This window comes from Poecilia mexicana, unplaced genomic scaffold (assembly GCF_051168715.1).
Source record: "Poecilia mexicana isolate PSO_F unplaced genomic scaffold, ASM5116871v1 scaffold_6, whole genome shotgun sequence".
NCBI classification, from domain to species: Eukaryota; Metazoa; Chordata; class Actinopteri; order Cyprinodontiformes; family Poeciliidae; genus Poecilia; species Poecilia mexicana.
In genome coordinates, this window is record NW_028263375.1 from 11,823,777 (window position 1) to 11,844,897 (window position 21,121).

Below are 21,121 nucleotides of genomic sequence, written 5' to 3' on the forward strand. Positions count from 1 at the left end.
CTACAACAGAGAGTATGGAAAAAGCAAACAGGGGAAAAGATCAAGGCTAATTCTGAGCTCTGTGCAGAAATCCACAGGTGCTCTTGTGTAGAACTGCTTCAGTAAGTTTGTCGCAGTTAGTAAAGTGTCTGCTTTGAAGTATTACATGAAAAAAAAAATCATGTGACATATGAAAACAATGCCGTTTTTTATTTGCCTTTTCAGCCTGTTGTGATGAAGTTATATCTTCTTTCACTCAAGCCAGCTTGTTCAAATAAAACTCCTTCAACGCTTGGAGAAACTTCACCTCTCACAAATGCCAGAGATGAATTTATGATACTTGGAAAACTGGAAAAGGGAATCTTATATTTATGCCAGACTTCACAGATTTATGTTCACCTCTTTTTTTTAATCTTTCTTTAGCTTCTTGCTCATGCAGGCACATGCACGCATGCATGGGCTGTTGTCAGTAGCATTTCCTGCTGTTTTTCACTAGGTAAACATACGACTCCATAATATGTCTGAGTAGACCAACAATGCAGCAAGATTCTGAACAATTTCACAGTAAAACGACATGAAAGACTAATGAAGCCAAAACTGGCCACAGACTCTCAAGCTGACCCACTTGTTGGTTTCTCACTATTTGTACAAACTGGCCTACATTACGCCATCGCCAACTTGTATTTAGTTCAGGTCAATTTATCCGTTCAATCTCCTTCAACCCAGCTGAGCCCAAACACCCTCACTGATGTGACAATAAATAGTAGCTGGGAGAAAGTAAAAAAATAAATAAAGTAAAAAAAAGCAGGAGATATCATAAATAGGCAAATATTGCAGTGCTTTTGACCACACTTTTATGTAACGTCAAGAATGAAAGTATTCTTCAGTTTTATTACACAAAATATCAGTTCGTACAGGTATAGCATAAAATGTGTGTTTAAAACTACAAAAGCCCAGATGAAAGTTAAAGTAAACTTAAGACATTTGTTGGAGCTACAGAGCTTCTATTTACACCATAAATACATCACATTATGACCATAATTAAAACAGCAAAATTAGCTTCACATATTAAAGATTTATATGGCATCTTTATGTACACATAAGTAAAGAAAAGCGGATTTTATATGATCATTTACAAGTATACAGTAAACAGGTGGTTCTGTATACAGGCTCATGAGAATTATTGCCGAGCTTGCAAAATGTACAGGACAACAGTAAACACTATTTGCGCAGACGGGGCTGCATCTCTAAGCAGAAGAGCATGTAAACATTTGGTTACAAATTACAAAGATCTGCTATCGATTTGTGATGCTCTGGGGGGGCTAAAACTTTTAAATTCCAAATACTTCGGACAGCAGCACCAACATGTAACCAGTGAAAGAAAACAGCAAGAAAAAAAACAAAAACATGTGACTATCAATAGACAACAGCTGAAGCACTTTTTGAGGCTGCAGTCATGAGAGGAACCCCTCTGCATTATTGTGCAAGTGTGAATATTCACTAAGAGTTCCTGTCAACAGTATAGCTGATGCTGCTGCATATGTTCTTCTGCCAGAAAGCCGCTTCAGTTAAAAAGCGGCAGCAGTCCGTGTCACACGCAGCAGAATGTGTGCTCACTTTGTCAAAAACTAACCCAGACGTTGCCTTAAACAGCCGTAACTTGAACACATGCGGTTGCTGCACAACTGCTGTGTGCTTCAAAAAAAAAAAAAAAAAAAAAAGGTGCAGAGTCACTGTTTTACACCCGAAATAGGGTTTAACCAATACTCCTTCAGGAAGTACTGCTTCTCTTTCTGGTCTTGGGCCTCCTCTTGAGAATTTCCTCCTCTTGGTCACTTTCACAATCCCTCTGATTCAAATAAAAAGGAAAAAAAAAAGTTTGAGTCATTGATATTGTGACAGCAGCAGAGTGTAGAAATAAAAAATATGATCTTTTTAAAGTAAAATCCAGAGCTACAACTTGAACTATTGTATTCTAGTCCATCTCACAATGTTTCTGCATTACTGCTGCACATATATGCACATTTGAACCACAAAAAATATGTGGAATGTCCTAAGGTTTTTCCAAAGAAACATCTATAGTACATCTATAGGCACGTATATACTCGGATATAGACTAGTAAAGACGCATGTAAAGGAAGGAATTTCACCATCTGCTCCTAAGCATAACAAAATCTATCAAAGTACGTCTAATGTATCTGAAAAATATATTTTTCAAAAGTAAACTTTTCACAATTAAACAAACGTACAAAAGCTGTTGGGTATTTTTTTTATCCACTCCAGTTTAGTACCATTTCTCAAAATACAAATTCTTGCTCAAATATTTGTTTGTTTATATCTAATTATATACAAGCCACGTTTATCGGCAAGTGCCGATTTTTTGAGGTGGCAAGATAAATATGCTTGCTGCTTTAGTTTAAAACAAACATGTATTATCCAGAGTAGATTTTTTGGTTTTGTTTTGTTTAGTGTGAGATTCCACATCTTTATCACTACTGCAGACAAATTTGTCCTTGCCTAAATACAAAATCATAATTATGGATTGCTGATGTTAAATTAAAAGGGAAGGTGCTTCTAGACACATGTATGCAAGGTTAGGTAAACCACGCAACTCTGCTTCCGGTCTCTGTCAGAAGCAAAGCCCTTGCGGACGACTGGCTGTGAAATAGCAGCTCATATATGAGAGCAGCGGCAGTCTAAACTTGCATCAGCAAAGTCTGGAGGCAGTTGTCCTAAATTATTCCACCGCTTCAACTGCTGAATCCTGGCAACGTTCTCCTCACCTGATCCTCTGCAGGCAGCTTCTGACCCTTCTTCATGATCCTCGTTAAGTGGTTGCACAAAGCCACGATTCGAAAGGACAACTGAAAACGTCATAAAAAAAAAAGATATGCAATCACAAAATTAACCAAGTGCAACATTTTCCACAGACGATCTGAGTTGAATCCTCATCCTGCAATTTACCTTCCAGCGTCGTCTTGCATACTGCTTTTTAAAGTTCTCCAAGTTGACCACTGAGAGCCTCTTCACCATCGCCTGCCTGGAGTTAAGAGGCTAAGGACACACAACATGGGATGACATGATAAAGAAAATATGTGAATGTTAAATGTTTTATTCTCCTAGCATCACACTGCTCAGATTTTGACAACAAGCCTAAGACAGGTCAAGGTTCTTGCTAAAATTGCAGTTTAAAAAGTGAGTTAATAGTAAAAAAAACAAAAAAAAAAACATTTTATTTCACAGTTAGAAAAAAGAAGACACAAAATGTGAGGAAAAAAAAGATTTATTTGGAAAAGCAAATTAAAGTAGAATTAAAGAAATGTATTTATACACCAGAGGTCTTATAATGGGTGATGGATCTTTGTCATCTTCATGAAAGAAATACAAAACGTAAACAGTTTTAACACTGAGTAAAAGTGAAAATTTAAATAAATCAAAAGCAAAAATAACATCTTTTAACAAATCTTTAAGAAACAATAACTACCATCAAGTAAAATAAATAAATAAATAAAATAATAAAGAGAAAATTTAAATACTAACTTTCTGACATTGTTAAATTAAGAAAAGTGCTTGATTTTGTGCTCAGTGTGAAATACTTTCATTTTTAAAGAACCAACATAATTACAAAGTTTAAAAGTATTTCAGAAACAAACTGTAAATATAGTTTCATGATCTATAAGTAGACAGTAATTTTTTAAAAATGTCTGAGTTCAACCTGGAACCATTAGGAAATTAGATAAGTTTATTTTTGGACAGGCAGCTGAGCCTGTTAGTAGTTGGTGTGGGTTAGTGCCTGATGTGAGACAGACGAGCTTAGACAAGGAGTGATAACGAACTGAACCCATCAGTGAACAGAGAGAGAAAACCAAGCTACTTCTTCAACTGATAAATCAGTTTCCTAAACCTCACTTAACTTTGTATAAATACTCTATTTCTAACATTTTATGTTGTTACAAACATGAGATGAGCTGCAACTAGAATCACTGAATTAAACTTTCAATCGGAGTGGATTTGGAAAATAAGAAAACTTCTATACCTGCAAGACCAAATGATACAGAGAGTTGAACCAAATTATAAGAAGTTGTAGCTATAAATATTTTTTTTAGAATAGAGGAAACAGGAACATTTAAAATAGATGAGGCAAGACAGCCAAGTTATAAAATCTAAGTTGCTGCACAGATGCAGATGCAAACCTAAACTCACATCCAGCTGTGATGCAACCAGCTCCTCATGACGCTCCAGAAACATTCCGGTTAAAATCATTTCTATAGAACTTAACAGGATTTAAATATTTAAATAAATAGTGTAGGCAGGCAGTCTCTGTGCTACTTCCTGTGTGTCCATTTATATTCAAAGAAACTGAATGAGCAAACCATTTTCTCCTTAAGTTTATCATGAAAGCAAAATAAAAAAGAGACTTTTTCCACAAACATTTCCTGTATAAAATGTTTCTAACACATATTAACTAATCTTTGTACCTTCCTCTAGAACCATGGTTCTTAAACTCCAATACAAGTATCAACACCTGCATTCATTTTTCCGTCAGTGGAGATTTTGTCATCGATCATTTACAGCAGATTAACGGAGATGAACTCTGGGGTCTCTGCTTCAAACAGAAACAATAAAAAAAAAAATACGACCAGGTGCTGTTGGCTTTGTTCCATTTATACCAAACCCAACTTAACCATGTTCTAGGTATCAACTAGAGAGGCTGTGAGGTTTACCAGTTGCTAAGACCGACGTTTCCAAGCAATGTAACATCTTCACTATGTGTGTGAAAGATTTAGAGTTTTTTTTTACTCCTGCTCTTCTGACTGGATATGTTGGCGCTGGTGAGAAATCCCTTTTAGACTTGTACAGTAGTTTTGACATTAGGGAGCTTCTTGGTTAATTATTCTAATCTCAGTTTGGATTATGGTTAAAAAAATTGAACATGTGATTGAGCGGCATCCTTCATCTAAACAGGCACTGCCAGAAGATAAGACAGTTCTTTCTTCTTTAATGTTTGGCGTTAAAGATGTTTTGGTCGTTTCATGCCAGACTTCTTGGGAAACATCTGGGACAGTTAGCTTAGCAATTATTCCTACGTGCCAGGGAGAAGGTTTTGCAATAATTTTAAGGTTATTTTTTTATATATATAGTCCATTCATATTCTACCATTGGAAATGTGGTTATATGTTTAAAATCCATCAGCAGGAGCTTGCCTAAAGTTAAGTTTCACTAGACAACTGAAGATCAGAAATAAAAAGGTTTTGAAACTAATGTAAGGTGAGCTTAAGGCTTCGATAATTAATGAGCATATTGTAGAGACAAATAAGAGTATGCTTAATATAGATGGGATCTGGTCATCATGCATGCGATCAGCTCCAGAATCTGCTACACTCTAAGGAACTTTTTTCATTTAGTGAGTTTAAACAACATAAACATAAAAACATCTGAGAGGCATTTTTTTTTTATTTTTAATTGATGCTTTAGTCTGCTGAGTATGCCATGTTTTACTGCTGTTATCTTAGGTTAAAAACAACGTAAGATTTCCTGAGGTGGCACCTTATAAAATGTTTGAGGACAATTTGTCAAGAAAGAAAATCTGCAGGCATTCAGAAACTCAGATCCAAAAAAAAAAAAAAAACTTTAGCTTTTTAGTTCCCATAAGGATTTTTAAGAATAATAAAACTGACTCTGTTCCTACATTAGGCAGACTCTCATACGTGGTTTGGCCTCTGGACACAGTTCAGATCCGCAGGACTCCTGCGGCAGAGCCTGGTTTACTTCTGCACTCATACCGCCGTTCTGGATGCTCCATTAACTCCCTCAGGAGTTGACGGAGCTCCCAGTTCAGCTCCAGCCCCATGACGTCCAGTTGGCTCTGCCTGATGTTCTCCAGCGTCGCATTTATCGCCTTGACGTCCTCCTGCAACTGCCTCCATTTTACAAAATTCAAAGTGAGCCTGAGAGGGAAGTTTCCTCACAGCTTCGCTCTTCTGCCCCTTGTACTAGGCCTCCTTGTCGACGTAGATGGAGAACTGCTTCCACGCCGCATTGCAGCGTGCTGTGGAGACCCTGCACCTCCAACGGCCCCTTCTCCATGAAGCCGATGTGCCTCACCACACAAGCAAAGCACTCCACGTTAATGTACGTGTTGTTCTGAGGCAAGCTGCAGAGTGACTGGAGGCTGTACTCCTTCAGACGTTTGCTTTCCAGCTTTTCGGATTTCTTCTCAGCTCCAGACACATTGCCATCCTCCTCCGTTTGGCCGCAGGACTTAAGAAGGATTGAAGGAGGAAAGGGGGGAGGGAGGACACTGAGTGAGAGGCAGTCACACAGATCCGTCTTGAAAACACACTGTGGTGAAAATCCCAGTAGATGAGCCACAGCGGTGATTAGTGCATGAAGATGGTAAAAACACTGCAAACATTCTTGATGAGTGCGTAATGTTTCCTGGTTTCATGCTCTGATCCAAACAGGATGGTGGGACTTTACAGCAAAACAAAAAAAAAACACCTTTCGCATGCATTACAGCAACCATTGTGAGTGAACTTCCTCAACATCGCGGGCTGTTGCATTTCCTCGCCATCAAAACCTGTGATATTTTGTTTCGGTTCAGTCACATTTAGACAAAGAGACTTTTCACACACCCTCGGGGTCTATATGATGCCGTGGTGGGTGTAAGTTGTGAAGGCTGAAATAAATACCCCAGGTGGGAGTGAAGTCCAGAAACATCCACAAGCCAGCGGGTGCAGTCAGTCATCTTTGAACTTTTAATGATAAATCTACTTTTCCTACGAGTAGTGACTCTGTTACCCAGACACGGCATTTGACATTAGCAACCTCCCTTGCTTCATTTTCAATAAGACATGACTAGAACAACACCAAACACGCCACAGAGCAGTCTGAGTCCACCACATACCTTAATCCACGGGTGATTCAAGGCATCTTGGATAGTCATTCGTTTTCTGAAATTGACAGAAAAAGGGCAGCTGAGTAAACGAGTCTGACGCACACACACGGCGAGCTAGTCTGTCATGCATTACAATTAAACTCTCTGAGGAGTTCAGTCAGATGAAAAGGCTCGCAGGAATATCATGTTTCCTAAAGGGTTATTTAAATGAAAACAAATGTTAGAAATAAGAGGTCATGATGCCAATGAAGATAAGTATTATTTTGTCTATGATAGTTAGCTTATGTTTTAGCCATAGTTTGTTTTACTGATACTATACATAATATCATCATACACACAAAGTGCCTTACAGAACTGTGTGTACTACTTGAATTTCTTCATATTAATGTGACATTTTGAACTTATATATAAACATGTGCCATTGGAAATTAATGTGATCATTACAGGGTTACGCATGATTGGGAAGTGGAATATGAAGAATAGTTTTTTTGACAAATAAAAATCTGAAAAGTGTGATGTGCCATCAAATTCATTCTCACAGCATGATGCTGCCACCTATTCTCAGTGGAGAGTACATGTGTGGGCTCGGAATGGTACCGTCAAATTCCAGAGCGCTGTTTAGCTGATCATCTGTGGCAACACTTGAACATGTGTGTTTAAATATGCTTTTCATGCAGTCTGACTGATCTTGGGTTATTTTAGAAAATAAAAGAGGACACATTTCATTTATAGAAGCTCAAAGATGGTAGAGAGATAAATACCCTGCAATACATTCTGCTGTTCCTGCACTGAAACGTTGCTTCTTCAAAGTATTGACTCAAACAGGCTGAATATAAATGTGGGTTGCAGTTTTTGGATTTTTAATCGTTAAACACTTTTCACATGAAGCATTACTTTCCATGGCACAATCATGCACCACCTTGTGCCATGATAAAACACACTGAAGTTTGCAGTTGAATGTGAAATCGTTCAAATGCTATTAATGCTTTGGCAAAGGACGGTGTGCCACAAATCTGGACTGACTGATGTTTGACAACAGATCCCCTGTTACATGTTAGATTGTCCCTCAGCTGTTTTCCATTGTTTTACCTCGTGTCCTTTTCCAGTAGCTGCCTGATGAAGCTCTTGGCCAGCTCGCTGGTGTTACTGAAAAACTCTTCATCAAAGTCATAATCCACCGCCGAGACGTTTCCCAACGTTTCCTGCTTTGTTTCACCAAGGAAAGGCGAGATGCCGCTCAAACTGAAACAACAGCACAGAGATATTTACCCACACTGACCAGGACCTTCCCCACATAATCCCCTCCGACGCATTGAGATACCAACTCACAGTATGTAGGTGATGACTCCGATGCTCCTGTGAAAACAGCACAAGATTAATCCAAAGTTATGCACAGCGGCTCGCTGTGTGGAAGTCAGCAGGGTCGGACGTAATTAGAGGCTCTCACCACATGTCTGCCTCCAGTCCTAGCTGCTCATAGTTGACTATCTCCGGAGCTGAAAATAGACAGAGCAAACTTTACTTTGCGGACTACAAATGGTCAGACGACAAGCAATTTGAGTGCGAAAATATTCCAGAAGGTAAAAAAATAATTCTCTTACCCACAAATTCGGGTGTTCCAAAAATGTTTTTGAAATCTGCCCCAGGTTTTATTTTGTGTGCCAGTCCAAAGTCTATGACTTTAATGCGCGGTAGAAGGACGCTCCTGTCCAGCAGCATTATGTTTTCAGGCTGCAGGACAAGTACAGCAAAAGCAGACAATTTTTGAACAGATTTCTTTTGTTTGTTTGTTTTGTTTTGCTGCTAAGATTGGATAATGAGTGAACAGGTAGTCAACTCAGGTTACCTGGATAAAACTGCCTTTAAGTGTATGCATTAAAGAAAAGCAGGTATTTGTGTTAGTGCAAATTACAAGACACATTTTCAAAGGTTCTTGTATCTACCAGCTCACTGCAGTTTTGCGACAGAGCTTCATTTTATGATTTTATGCTTATCATAAGAGGGAATCATAATCATAAGGAAATCTTTGAGATGGAAACATTCAAATCACAAACTGGAAGGCGGTCTGTGGGCCTCTCGAATTTGCTGCTTTTTCCACACAGGATGCCAGCAAGCGTCGGTTGAGTAACGCGATACAATTTTGGTCAGATTCTGCAAATATTTCTCAATTCAAAAGCTGTTTACTCTGTGTGGCCTGTGTAAAAAATGTTTGTATTTAGCTCTGACACATGGGGGAGAAAAGTGACTCAGAGAAGCTCCATTTCAACAAAATAAAAAGAGAAATATTTGAACACCAGATATTTCAAACAAAACAACATCCAGTTTAATCATAATCCAATGAAGAATTAGAGAAAAATTTAGCTCAAGGAATCTTGGTTTTATTTATTTATTTATTTATTTTGGTGGAATTATCAAAGTTTAAAGATAAACTAATTTTGTCAATCCCGGCTGTATTTGGCAGAATGAGGGACAATGTGGAAGGTGAAAGGGCTTTTCCTGACTTCCTGAACAGAGCCTGCCAGCAGCTAGGCATCCTTTTCATCAAATACCCCTTAGCTACTGAAGCATATTGGCTAACAAGATGTATTTACAAAGAGCAAGCAGCGAATCACTGTGTTGCAAACTGAAAAGCCATTGTATGCAGCGATGCTTTTTCATAAGGGCGATACGGCTCAGAGCCTGTCAGCTGTTCCCCAAAGCAAGTTAACTGCTTCCTATTTGAATGAGCCCAAAACGATGCAAAGTCTAAGCACTGGAATGAAATATGACTTTATCCATTAAAGAGGATCAATATTGATTTGCAGCTTTTGAAAATATATAATGCTTAGAATGATGAACTGGTATGTGTGCATCAAATTTGGAAATGCAAAAAAAAATTGGGGGAAAAAAAATACATAACTACAAATCATCCCCTTTCCATCTTCCAAACATAATACACTTTAACATTGTTTTATTGGAAAATGAAGGACCAGCTGGATTTGTCATGACTAATAGATTGAGGCATAGGTTCAACGTACATTAGTACTCTCTCACTTTAAATGCAGAAAATAAAAAGAGTGAAAAGGAGAGAAAAAAAAAGGACAACAATTTTAACAAGCCTGCGTGGGCGACCTGACTCTCTGAGAGAGAAGAGATAACCTTGTGGAGTTGCTATCTGTCAGTCTAAATGCTTCCCACCTCAAAACAGGAAGGATATGTATATCAGAGTGGTGAGGCATTGCCTCAGAAACATTAACGACATGCTGGTTGAATTTCACACAAAGTTCTCAAAGCCCTAAACCCCATAAATCTTTTTGAGGGAAAGCATTTAATCATGGGTAAAATCTAACAGTGATGGAACATACCGTACCTTTAAATCGAAATGCGCAATCCCCTTCGAATGGAGGTACTGCACCCCGTCTAGTATCTGTTTAATAAACTGAGTGGCCTCCTCCTCACAGAGAGACTCTTTCTGAGCCAGGAAATCAAAGAGCTCCCCTCCGGAGACCCTGCGAACACACATGGACATGTACACATTTGCTTATTGTGGACTCAGATAATCAAGAGCAAGGGCCTCTGCACTCCTTTATCTAAAGTGTGCTCTCAGGAGCTGGATGCACAACTCCTGGATGCCTTAGATACAGAATATATGTTTGTTGCATCAACTTGGGAGACATTAACTCCACATATGAATCACTGTTTTCCCTCTATAAACCTAATGAAAAGGCTTATGGCGGTTTATACATAAACAGAGAACCATGTTGCAGCTAACAACCCGTTCAGTCTATCAGTCACTCAACAATAATTGGATTGGGTTTTCTCTGGTCCTAATTAGACCCTACATTTTCCCAGGCCCTCGTTGGACGCAAAGGGGAGCCTGCTGGGGCAAAGGCATTATTTTCTTTGTCAGACCATTTGGTTCTATCTCACACACATGATCCTTTCCAGCCAAAGGCTTTAAACAAACAACAGTTTCAGCAAACAGTTCATGTGAGCAGAAACACCAAAGTTCAAGGCCAGCGAGTTGCGCTGAGTTATTCAACTCAGGAATACATTTTTTAAGAGATTCCTCTGGCTCTAATAAACACTTGAATACTTCCACATTCTGTCCCATGACAACGTTCCCAGCATCGTTTTATTATGATTTTACATGACAGACCAACACAACACATTGCACAACTGTGAAATGTTAGGTCAGTAACCAACTTGCAAATAAAAATCTGCAAAGTGTGGCATTCAATTCAGCCCCCTTTACTCTGATACGTCTGAATGATTTTCAGTACAACGCATATCCTTCAGCAGCGACCTAATTAGAATATATAGTCCACCTGTTTGTCATTTAATCACAGTTTGATGGAGGGACAATCTTTCTCCAGGAAAACAATTGTCATTCAGTCCTGGAATCTCGACTTAATGGGAAAGTGATTGCTGAAAGATGGCTGTCAGAAATCGTGTTTAAAGTTTGCTGAGAGCAAAGCAAACATGTGGAAGAAGTTACTCTGGTCAGATGAGACCAAAATTCAGTTTCTTGCCACACATGGCAACACGCTGTACACATCACAATGAAACATGGAGGTGACACCATCATGTTGTGGGGATACGTTTTATCAACTGGGACAGGAAAGCTAGTCGGGACAATCCTGGGAGAAAACCTGCAAATGCTTGACTGAGGTGGCAGTTCACCTTTGATCAGGACAACGACCCTAAAAATACAACCAGAGCTACAGTGGTTTGGATTAAATTCAAGCAGTATTAGAACGGTCAGGTCAACCTTTGGATCTAAACTTAGGATCTGAATTACACTGCTCTCCATCCAGTCATGGTATTTTGTGCAAAACCTTCACACGCAAAGCTTTGTACACCTTTGTTTGCAAAGCTCTGGGAGGCAAACACAAAATCCCCTTGCATATTAATTTAAGGTGCTGCTCAACACATAAAAAACACACTAAAAAAAAACATAAGCTTTGTCTGTGTAATGTCAAAATGTGAAAAAAGCTGAGCATGTACATTTAAAACTAATTTGTTTTAACCAAAAATACAGACGCGTATAAGTCACAGTGGCTGACTGAATCGTGCAGTGACTCACAGTTCGAGGATGAGCACCACTTCTGCGCGATTCTCATACACGTCATGCAGCTCGACAATGTTTGGGTGTTGGATCTCCTGCAGGATGTCCACCTCTCTCTCAATCTCCTCTCTCTTCACGCCCCGTCTGCTGACTCGACTCTGGCGCTTCTTGATGAACTTGGCAGCGTACGCAGTGCCTGTGCTCTTCTCTTTACAGCGCCTGACAACCGCAAACTGCCCGCTGTGGAGACAAAGGGGGAAAAAAAAGCAAGATTATTCATAATTAGCATGATAAATATGTCCAGTCGTTTGGTATATAAGTTTGGAGCAGGTGCCATTTTATGACTACAGGACATAGCTAAACAAATACTAAGCAGGAACCTGTGTGTCAAAAACGTCTGAAATATTCTGGTGTAGTTCATTACTTCCTGTTTCCTGATGAGCCAGAGAACAATCAACCAGGCTGATTGTGTGGACAGAGTCTCTCACCTCCTACTTCATTCAACTTCCTGCCAAAGCTCTTCCTTCTGTTACAGCATCTAGTCCACTGAAAGAATCCCACAAACTCTGAATTTTTCATAACAGAGGTGCAGCTTTCAGACCATCCACAATTGGCTCATTGTGTTTTGGATGTGTTTTGCTACAGCCACTGAATTCTTGACCCTTGGTGGATGAGCTGACTGCTCCTTTTGTCTCCGCTAAACGTCTTCCTTTTGCTGTCATGTGCGTCCGACTTTTCAGTCAGAAATGGCCCACCGACATAATGAACTACACGTATGAAAACATTTTCCAACACAACATCCAGTTAACAATATATAGGAAGCCTATGACTTTGGTTTGAGGGGATTCTCAGACTAAAGTAATCCTGCTGACGCTCCTGCTGCTTCAGTCATTTCCTGCTGCTGTGGACTGACCGCCTGACTCTATACGTCCAGACTGGGAAAACAAACCTCTGGGTTACTCACCCATTATTGTTCGATCACGCAAAATATGAGTGGAGCACATGGGCATGTTTATGAAAAAAATGCTTGTATCTTTTGCAAATGTTGCACACACCTAATAAGGTCATTTTTTTGTTACTGATGTTCTAAATTACATATCTGCAAAAAGCTGAAGTATCAAATTTACATACTTGTTTACACAATATTTAAGAATAAAACATTTTCTTTTGAGCAATCTTACAGCAGGCAAAATAATGACTATCAGTCACAATACTGTAATCACAGTTCATGAGTCTTCACAGTTTTCTGTTTCCTCATGTGCTTCGTGTTATTTTATATTTTTTTAAATGAGGCTGATAATGACTTAGCCATCAGGTATTACTTAAACTGCTCCTCCACACTTGTAATTGTTCATTCTGAGTAACATGATTTTTTTACCTCATCAGATCAGCAGATTCTGCTGCCTGTGCTCTAGAAATACATTTGGAAACCCCCTTGTTGGCTGAACTTAAAGCCTCATATGTCACAGCTACACTGATGCCTATCATTTCCTATGATTTTGATATTCATAACGAACCTCCCGCGTAACAAGGGCTAGTTTTACATAACACTGTGGTTCTACTTGGAAGCAAAAGAATACTGGCTCCAGATTTACTCCATTTTGGAATAATAAACCTTGTTGTTTTGAGAGATAAATTTAAGTCCTTAATCTGTGGAAAAACGTTCCGCTTTCTAGTGGTTTGCTGGTATAACAAACCACAAGAAATTACTATTTCCTGTCTGAGCTGATGGAAGTCAAGGACTTGGTTTCCCATCACTTTTTAAATGTGTTTAGATCACGAGATGATGTGTTACTTGTGTCCCTCTGTTAACATGTCCTCTATCTGCTGCAGAGTGGGATGGGTTTGACAGGCAGGTAGGCTGAGAAGGTTTCTTACGCAGTAGCAGCTGTGGCTAAACTTTCTTGTGTACCTTTAATAAGTGCTTACACAGAGAACACTGGTGCATCTCAGAGGAAATGAATACAAGGCAAACATTGCGGTATAAAGTTACAGCGGATTCTTTGAGTCCTCTTCAACCACAATGTTGTGTGAGAGTTGAACCAATTGGTTGCTTTATCGACACACCCAATCCAGCTCTTACTCACTGCTGAAAAGCATCCTCTGTGAACCTCCCTCCTAGAAAATAACAAAATGCTAAACAGAATTACATAGGCACCTGACGGGAGCAGAATTGAAAGTTCACATTGTGCATCACAGAGTGAATGAAGCGTGACTGCAAACTAGACAGCTTACTAAATCCAAGATTTGAACAAGATCCACTCACGGTACTCTGGTGGCTCTTAGTGGCTAATTGCTACGTACAGCAATTAGTCACTCTGGCCATTACAATAAGTAGAATTTTCCAAAAGGATGACTTGTTCAAGCACATAGATTTTTCTTTTCAGCACAAACAAACACAGAAGTGCTCTGGGATGTGTTTCAAACATTTCCAGTGTAGAGAGAAACAGAGAGGGAGGAAAAACGATTATGCTGGGTTTCACTTATGTCAAACCCAAGTTGTTCCGTCTGAAAAAGTGGAAGACCATCAGGATATGCTAAATGTTGTGTGACTAGTAACCTACCTAACCACAATTTGACATACAAGCTAATAAAAGTGTACCTTGTTGCATTTTTCAGTATTCCTTCAAAATTTTGAGGCGTTATATTGGAGTTTTTACAAAGTTCCAATCAGCCACGCTGGATTATGAAGTTGAAATAGGGGCGAAACATCAGTCTTTCCCACCTGGAATTTCAATTTTACACACCCCCTTATTCCATTTTTTTCCATCTTTACCATGTGCATATTTACCATTGAGAACTGTTTGCACATTGCCTTTTGTTAATAACACAAAACTATGTTGTAAACCGATGAATGTTTACCTCAGAATACCAAACTGAAAACATCTAAGCCCTGTTGGGTTGCTGTTTTGTAATGTTCTGGGGAATCTTTAGAGATACTGATTTGGTATACCAAGGTTGAGAATGCCATTAGACAGGTAAAGACATTACTGGGTGTTCTACCTGTGAGTCTGTTGAAGAGGAATTTATTTGAACTGTCGTTTTGTGCTGCAGATTACTTTCAAGAAGCCTTTCTATTAAAGCCCTAAAGCCATGGGTTCTTTTGAAGGTTTGTATTCCATGTGAACATGTTTCAGCAGAGAGCACAAGGGAAAGTGAGGCTTTAACTTGCAACAATGCTCCAGAAACTGTTGCATATACATGCCTCATTGGAAAAATAACCACAGAGTGGGTGGATGGGGGCTAAAGCAGTTTGGAAACTCAAATACTCCCTCTGTATGATCTGTTCACAGACCATCTCCACCCCTGAGCCCTCCCTGAAAGGCTGACCCTGTTATTGAAGACCATCATTATGTGTGAACTGAGGAGGAGGGAAGTAGACCTAAAGAATTTCTTTTGCAAAAAAAACGAGCATCAAATGGCCTGAGGGGAGAAAGTGTCACATGGCGAGCAATCCTAGGAATCTCCTCTAAGTGTAAAAGCTTGAGATGATAGATGCCATTAAAATATGAGAAAGTGGCCGAACCAGGTGTCAGTGTACTGCCTTTGTTTAAAGTCTGGTTACAAAGTGTAGAGTAACAGCAGAGAGAGGAGCGATGGTGGCGGTGCTGTTTGTCTTCGTATTTCAGCCGGTCGGTTTGGCTGAAAGTGTCACGTTGCTCCAGAGTTTCCATTCCCAACAGCTGACGGGACCATTATCCGCAGACCAGGTGGAGAGAATGCTCGGACAAGCGGCGCCGACGAGATATCGAAATGCGCTTCTCAACTGAGTAACTGCTGGTTCTGCGTGACAAAGACAGTCAGAATGATAGCTGATTCACCATCCTAAACCGATCGTCTCCGTCATCTGCGCACCAAATGTTGAGGTGCTCATGGGGGGAAAGCACATGGATATCCTCTAATGGGCGTGAAAACACTAAATTAGACTAAACAAGACGCTTATTTGCTCTAAAAATGGCATCTTTTGATGTTCTACACCCTGAAAATGTTCAGAACGTCTTCAGAATGATTAATCATCAGAGGAGCTTCTGCATATGAATTGACCTGTGTCAAACAGGAACTTTAGGAATTCCAGAAAGTTCACCATGGAGTGTTTTTTTTTTTTTTTTACTCAAAAGCAGCAATGTCTGTATCCCAGAGCAAACTGCACACACTCTTTTCCTACTCCTCACATAAATACAAAAATACATGCCTGCTGTCTGGAGTAAAGATATATGGTGTGCAGTGTAGCTCTTTCACAACTATATGCGAGCTCTTGTTTATTCATAACATCTGAGTCTGAAATGCGTGTTGCTGCATCACAAGCGTCATTTGTTACTTCTTCAAACTGACACTGTTTCTCTAGTTAGTTTATTTTACAGGACCTTGTCTTGTGTGACAGGACAGACATACAGTTTCCTGTAAACATTCGTCTATCAGTTGCTTAAAAAATACATAGTTTGCATTTTATTAGTGTAACAATTGCAATTTGTGGTTTTGCATAGACAACGGCAAATAAAATAGTTATTCTTATTGTGGTATTTATCCACCGTATCACCAAACAAGTTTAGTATGCAATATGATCATGAAAAGAAAAACTCAAACATCCATATTTGTCTGAGGATGGAGTAAAGGAGAGAAAACTCACTCCAGATACTGTTTTCTGGAAAAATTCAGGGGGTTTGAAAACATAACTTTTAGCCCCCTTGCCTGGTCCGCACTAAATGTCACAGAATATATAATCAAAATAATGGAGGTTTAATTCCAGGAAAAGACATAATATTGTTATGAAAGATCGTCACTGACCAATATTTTCTTCAACAATTCTTTTATCATAAGAACAGCAAACATTAAGAAAAAATTACATCTATTTCTTGACTTTTAGAGGAAATAAAGGGACTGTTGTGAAGTGTTGCTAATGTGGTTTAATACATTTGACTTTTTCCCCAACAAATCTATTAGAAGAAATTTGTTCAGATAATATAATCTCTTACTGAATACCTCCTCAAGCGATCTCTTCTTAAGCATATAAAAAAAAACCACATTCACAGGATGGAGGGGCTCACAGAATTATCAAATTAGTAGAAAATGATGGGAATCAGATGCTGCAGCCTTCACAGTCACCAGATCTAGACCAAGTTGTGTACTTTGGAGAAGAGGTGACGAATAACAAACCCCGCAGAGGGAGTAATGTTGTTTGGACGAATGTTTTATCCCTCAAGATGCATTCCAGAGACTTGCAAAATCGCAGCTAAGCTGTGCTGACGTTGTTCTGGCAGAAAGTGGTGACCCAACACACTATTAGGAGGTGATTTATGGATGGTCCGCTACGGGTTAGCGTTTATGTCAGCTTGAATTATAAGAGTTGGGTCTGTAACATAAAAGAATGGTATAGCCATGTGTAGAATACCGCTTGTAAAAACCAATGCCAAACCTGTCAGGATGTTGTCAAAGAGCAATGGCCAAATTCTTAGTGACGTTAGTCAGGATTTCATCATGAACAGAACAGTTTAGACATATTTTCTTCCTGTTTAGGCATGCAAAGAGAAAGGGTGCTCCCTTTTTTTATGACAACAGCTTACCAAGTTTTTGTTGTCTCATCCAACCTTTTTCCTGATATAACAGCACAACTAGTTTCAGACGTATCGTTGCCAGTCATGGTTTTTGTTTTTCCCAATATCAATGCACACCAAGTGAATCACTTACTATTTCAAAGCTCATATGGTAATCTGTGATAATGTTTTAAAGATTTAAAGAGGGTTTAATAAGATGCCAGAGAAAGTGTCAGGGTGATCAGGGTTTCATCCAGCTGTAAGAACACAGGTAAATACAACAGTGCCCCTCCCCTAAAAGTGGTGAGTTGGCTGGGAATAAAGAGGCTGCTACACTTTCACTCCCTTACAAGCAGACATATTCAGCTTTCCAAACAAACAGTCATTCCGTGTAAAATAAAAGATCGCCACCCATCATTCTTACTAAGTTAATGCTATTTTAATGATAGAGACACACCAAAACAAAAACCTCCATAATCAGACAATCTTCAGCTGAAGTGGCTCAAACCAGTGATTGGGTGTTACTGGTTATTCAGATCAGTGATCACACTAAATTAAATGCAATCTCATAATATTGACCATTGAATATCGACGACACTGGCAATACTGAGGGACGAAGATTAAATTGTACATCTTAAATGTTCACACTTTCAGAATAGATAAAAATGAAACTGTGTGAATGTGATGTTGTTACGTAGATGACAAAACAGCGACAGTACCTCACATCTAACGACTTACGCCTTCAGGCTTGGGTTTGTTCAGGGGAAAGAACACAACTGTCCTCAGTGGTAACAAAACACCATTGACGGTAGGACAGAATGATGAATTATCAACCCACTAACAACTTGCTCAACATCTCCATGGAGCAGACAACCTACTGATCTCCCCAAAGTTTACCTTTTGGTGATCTCATTCAACCTTTCCAACACCTGAGGAACAGTTACTCAAGTGGAAAGCTATGAATCACTAAATGTACGCAGTTGCTGATTCATCTGTCTTGTTTGGAAAATTGTCACACCTGTGAGGTTTAAAACAGAGTTGGCGACTCGCTGTGTCTCTAAGTTTTTTTTTTGTTTTGTTTTGTTTTGTTTTCACTTTCTGTGGTTTTTCACCACAGGATTCCGGGTTCTCATGATTGTTCTTCAGAGCATGTCTCAAGATAAACTCAGAGCAGAATTTTCATGCTTCAACACAACCGATATTATCAGGATTTTCAAAACGCACGTCCTTTTTTTCAGCTGTTCTCAAAAGAAAACTTACTCTTGAAAAAGTGATCTATATTTATTCAATTATTTTAATTCAGTTACATGAATTTTAACAAAACTTGTAAGCTGAACTTTTTCACATTCTGCAACATAGAGGCCACAAACTTTACTTCTTTGGGGATTGATGGGGGGTATTTTATTTTATAGACAAAAACCAAAGTAGATCATAGTAATTGTGAAGTGACAGGAAAATGAAACACCAATGTCTCACCTGCACATGCATCTAGCTCCTCTTATCAATACTTGTTGAAACCACCTTTCTTCACCTCAGCAGAAGCAAAAGACATGGCTGGCACATTTCTAACAGTTTTGCACATCGGAGACTAACGTCCTTGTGCGTTCTTCTTTGAAAAATAGATCAAGCTCAGTCATCTTGGAACATCTTTTTTTTAAGTATTGCTGCAGATTCTGAAATGGATTTAGGTCTGGGCTTTGACTTAATTATTTTCAATGGGCTATTGAAAACTGGAATTAATTATTTTTATTACTGTTGATTACATCTGCACATTACGCTTTTCATAATTTAATTTGTAAAAAAAAAAAAAAAAGTTGTATCATTCACATTCAAATTCCAAAATTCCATTCTGCTCCACAAATATCCACCACTTTTTTGTTTGTCTAAAACTGGAAACAGGCTGAGGTTTGTGTTCGCCGCATAAAAAAAATGGAAGGAGTAGGAGTAATTTCTTGTTTTGCTGTAAATATTATCAGCTTTCAGTTATCTGTGGAAAATTCCAGAGATAAGTGATTGGGCAGTTATTCATAAATCATTGATTGCTTTCCGCACTTATTAATGACCTAAAGATGATCTTTAAACTATACATACCATGTTGGCATATAATGGGATGCTTTGTTTGACTTTCTTCTTCCTTTGGTGTAAACATACAACTGGTGCAGCCGAGACAAAGATGTTTTGGAGGAAACGGCCATGAGAAAGCGTTAGGACACAGTGTGTTTACTTGGATCAACAGCGAAAAGGTTAGAGGTCGCCATCCGTTTACATCCACTCTATCTGCTGCTGCACATGCCTAAGCCGGTAAGTACAAAATAGATATGTGGCTTCCTCAGTGAGTCTATATTGTTCTCTGAGAACTTCCTTAAATTCATTTCCCCAGGAGATAGTTAGGTTTTCTTCAAAAATATTTGTAAATGTTGTACCCAGAAATCAGCTCTGATAATAGTAGTTATAACAATAATAATTGATTATCCCAAACACATCCTGTTTGTCTGACTGTGTCTGCATGTCAGCCTTTATCTCATGCAGTAAACTCCAACCCCTTTAGTCACGGTGACGCTCCCCAGCTCAAGCTTAAACAGGCCAGCTGTGTGCATACTTTCATACGCTGCGCCGCGCAGCCCGCAGAGACCTCAACCACACACACAGAGTGACATTTAAAGAGCAGGGAGGAAATACCTTCCTCTTCACACAACTTTGAGGGATTCCTCACCTTCCCAGTTCTTCTCCAATATCATAGAAGTCCTCCACGTTCTCCTGCTTGAATACCGCCATGCCAGGTGTCCTCATTGATGTGGCGGTCTCCTGGACATGTGCTGCAGAAGCCTGTGGATCAGTCTCCACTGGAGCAGTCTTCCTATTTATCAACTCCACAGGTTCAACCCTGTTTGTGAATAAAGGGTGTTCATGCTGGTCTCTGACTGAAGGCATAGCATTTTTTTCCACCACATGTTCCAGCTTGCTGTAGCTGCACCTACTTTCACCTTACAGCAGAAAACGCTTCGATTTGACCGGCAAAGACAACGCAAAACGATAACAGCTACAAATGATCTATAACATAGGAGTGTTACCAGATGGACAAAATAGGAATGTTTAGTTCTTGTGATTATTAAAGGATTAGAGAGGAAAAGAGGATTTCTGCATAATTAGGGCAAGGCCTCTGCTGTGAAGCATTTTATCTGGCACAAACATAAACTGATTAAAATTACAAGGCCTTTCCGGGTGTTCTGATTGAAAATCTAGAGACAAACTGGAAACAAATGGTGTACCGTGGCTGTGAACAGATTGGTACAAGCAAATACGAACTGAAAAGCCACAAACTTCCTATCTAGTGAGTTTCACAAACTGCCATCAATCAAACTGAAGCTTGAAGTCGTACCTCGAGTCAGATGGAGAGAAGAGGATAAAACCTGCATCAGATCCCACGTCTCCTACAGCCGGTGCGGTCCTCTCACACAAACCTGGTCCTCTGGCTCCTCTGCTGCTCTCTGTCACCGACCCGCACGGCCCGTCAGGCTTTGTTTCTACACAAGTCCCTCCCCCCACAAACCCGTCTTTACTGATCTGTTATGAAAGTATAGCGTGCAGCAGAAAAGAGGCAGGCAATCAGCAACGATCACCGCATTTGTGCCGTTTGGTCTGACAGGGTTTTTGAGGAACTGAAAA

General features: G+C 39.4%; 1 protein-coding gene across 1 annotated transcript; it reads right to left on the reverse strand.

Moving 5' to 3' along the window:
* Positions 1–850: 850 nt before the first annotated feature.
* On the reverse strand, positions 851–21,038 carry dapk2b (death-associated protein kinase 2b). Its single transcript, XM_015001940.2, has 12 exons — positions 20,835–21,038; positions 20,169–20,339; positions 11,943–12,164; positions 10,227–10,365; positions 8,479–8,608; positions 8,325–8,373; positions 8,207–8,233; positions 7,967–8,119; positions 6,887–6,932; positions 2,944–3,033; positions 2,763–2,843; positions 851–1,828 (listed from the first exon to the last, which is right to left on the reverse strand). Exons 2-12 carry the CDS (start codon positions 20,243–20,245, stop codon positions 1,751–1,753), a joined length of 1,092 nt encoding a protein of 363 aa, XP_014857426.1. The 5' UTR covers positions 20,246–20,339; positions 20,835–21,038; the 3' UTR covers positions 851–1,750.
* Positions 21,039–21,121: the final 83 nt, after the last annotated feature.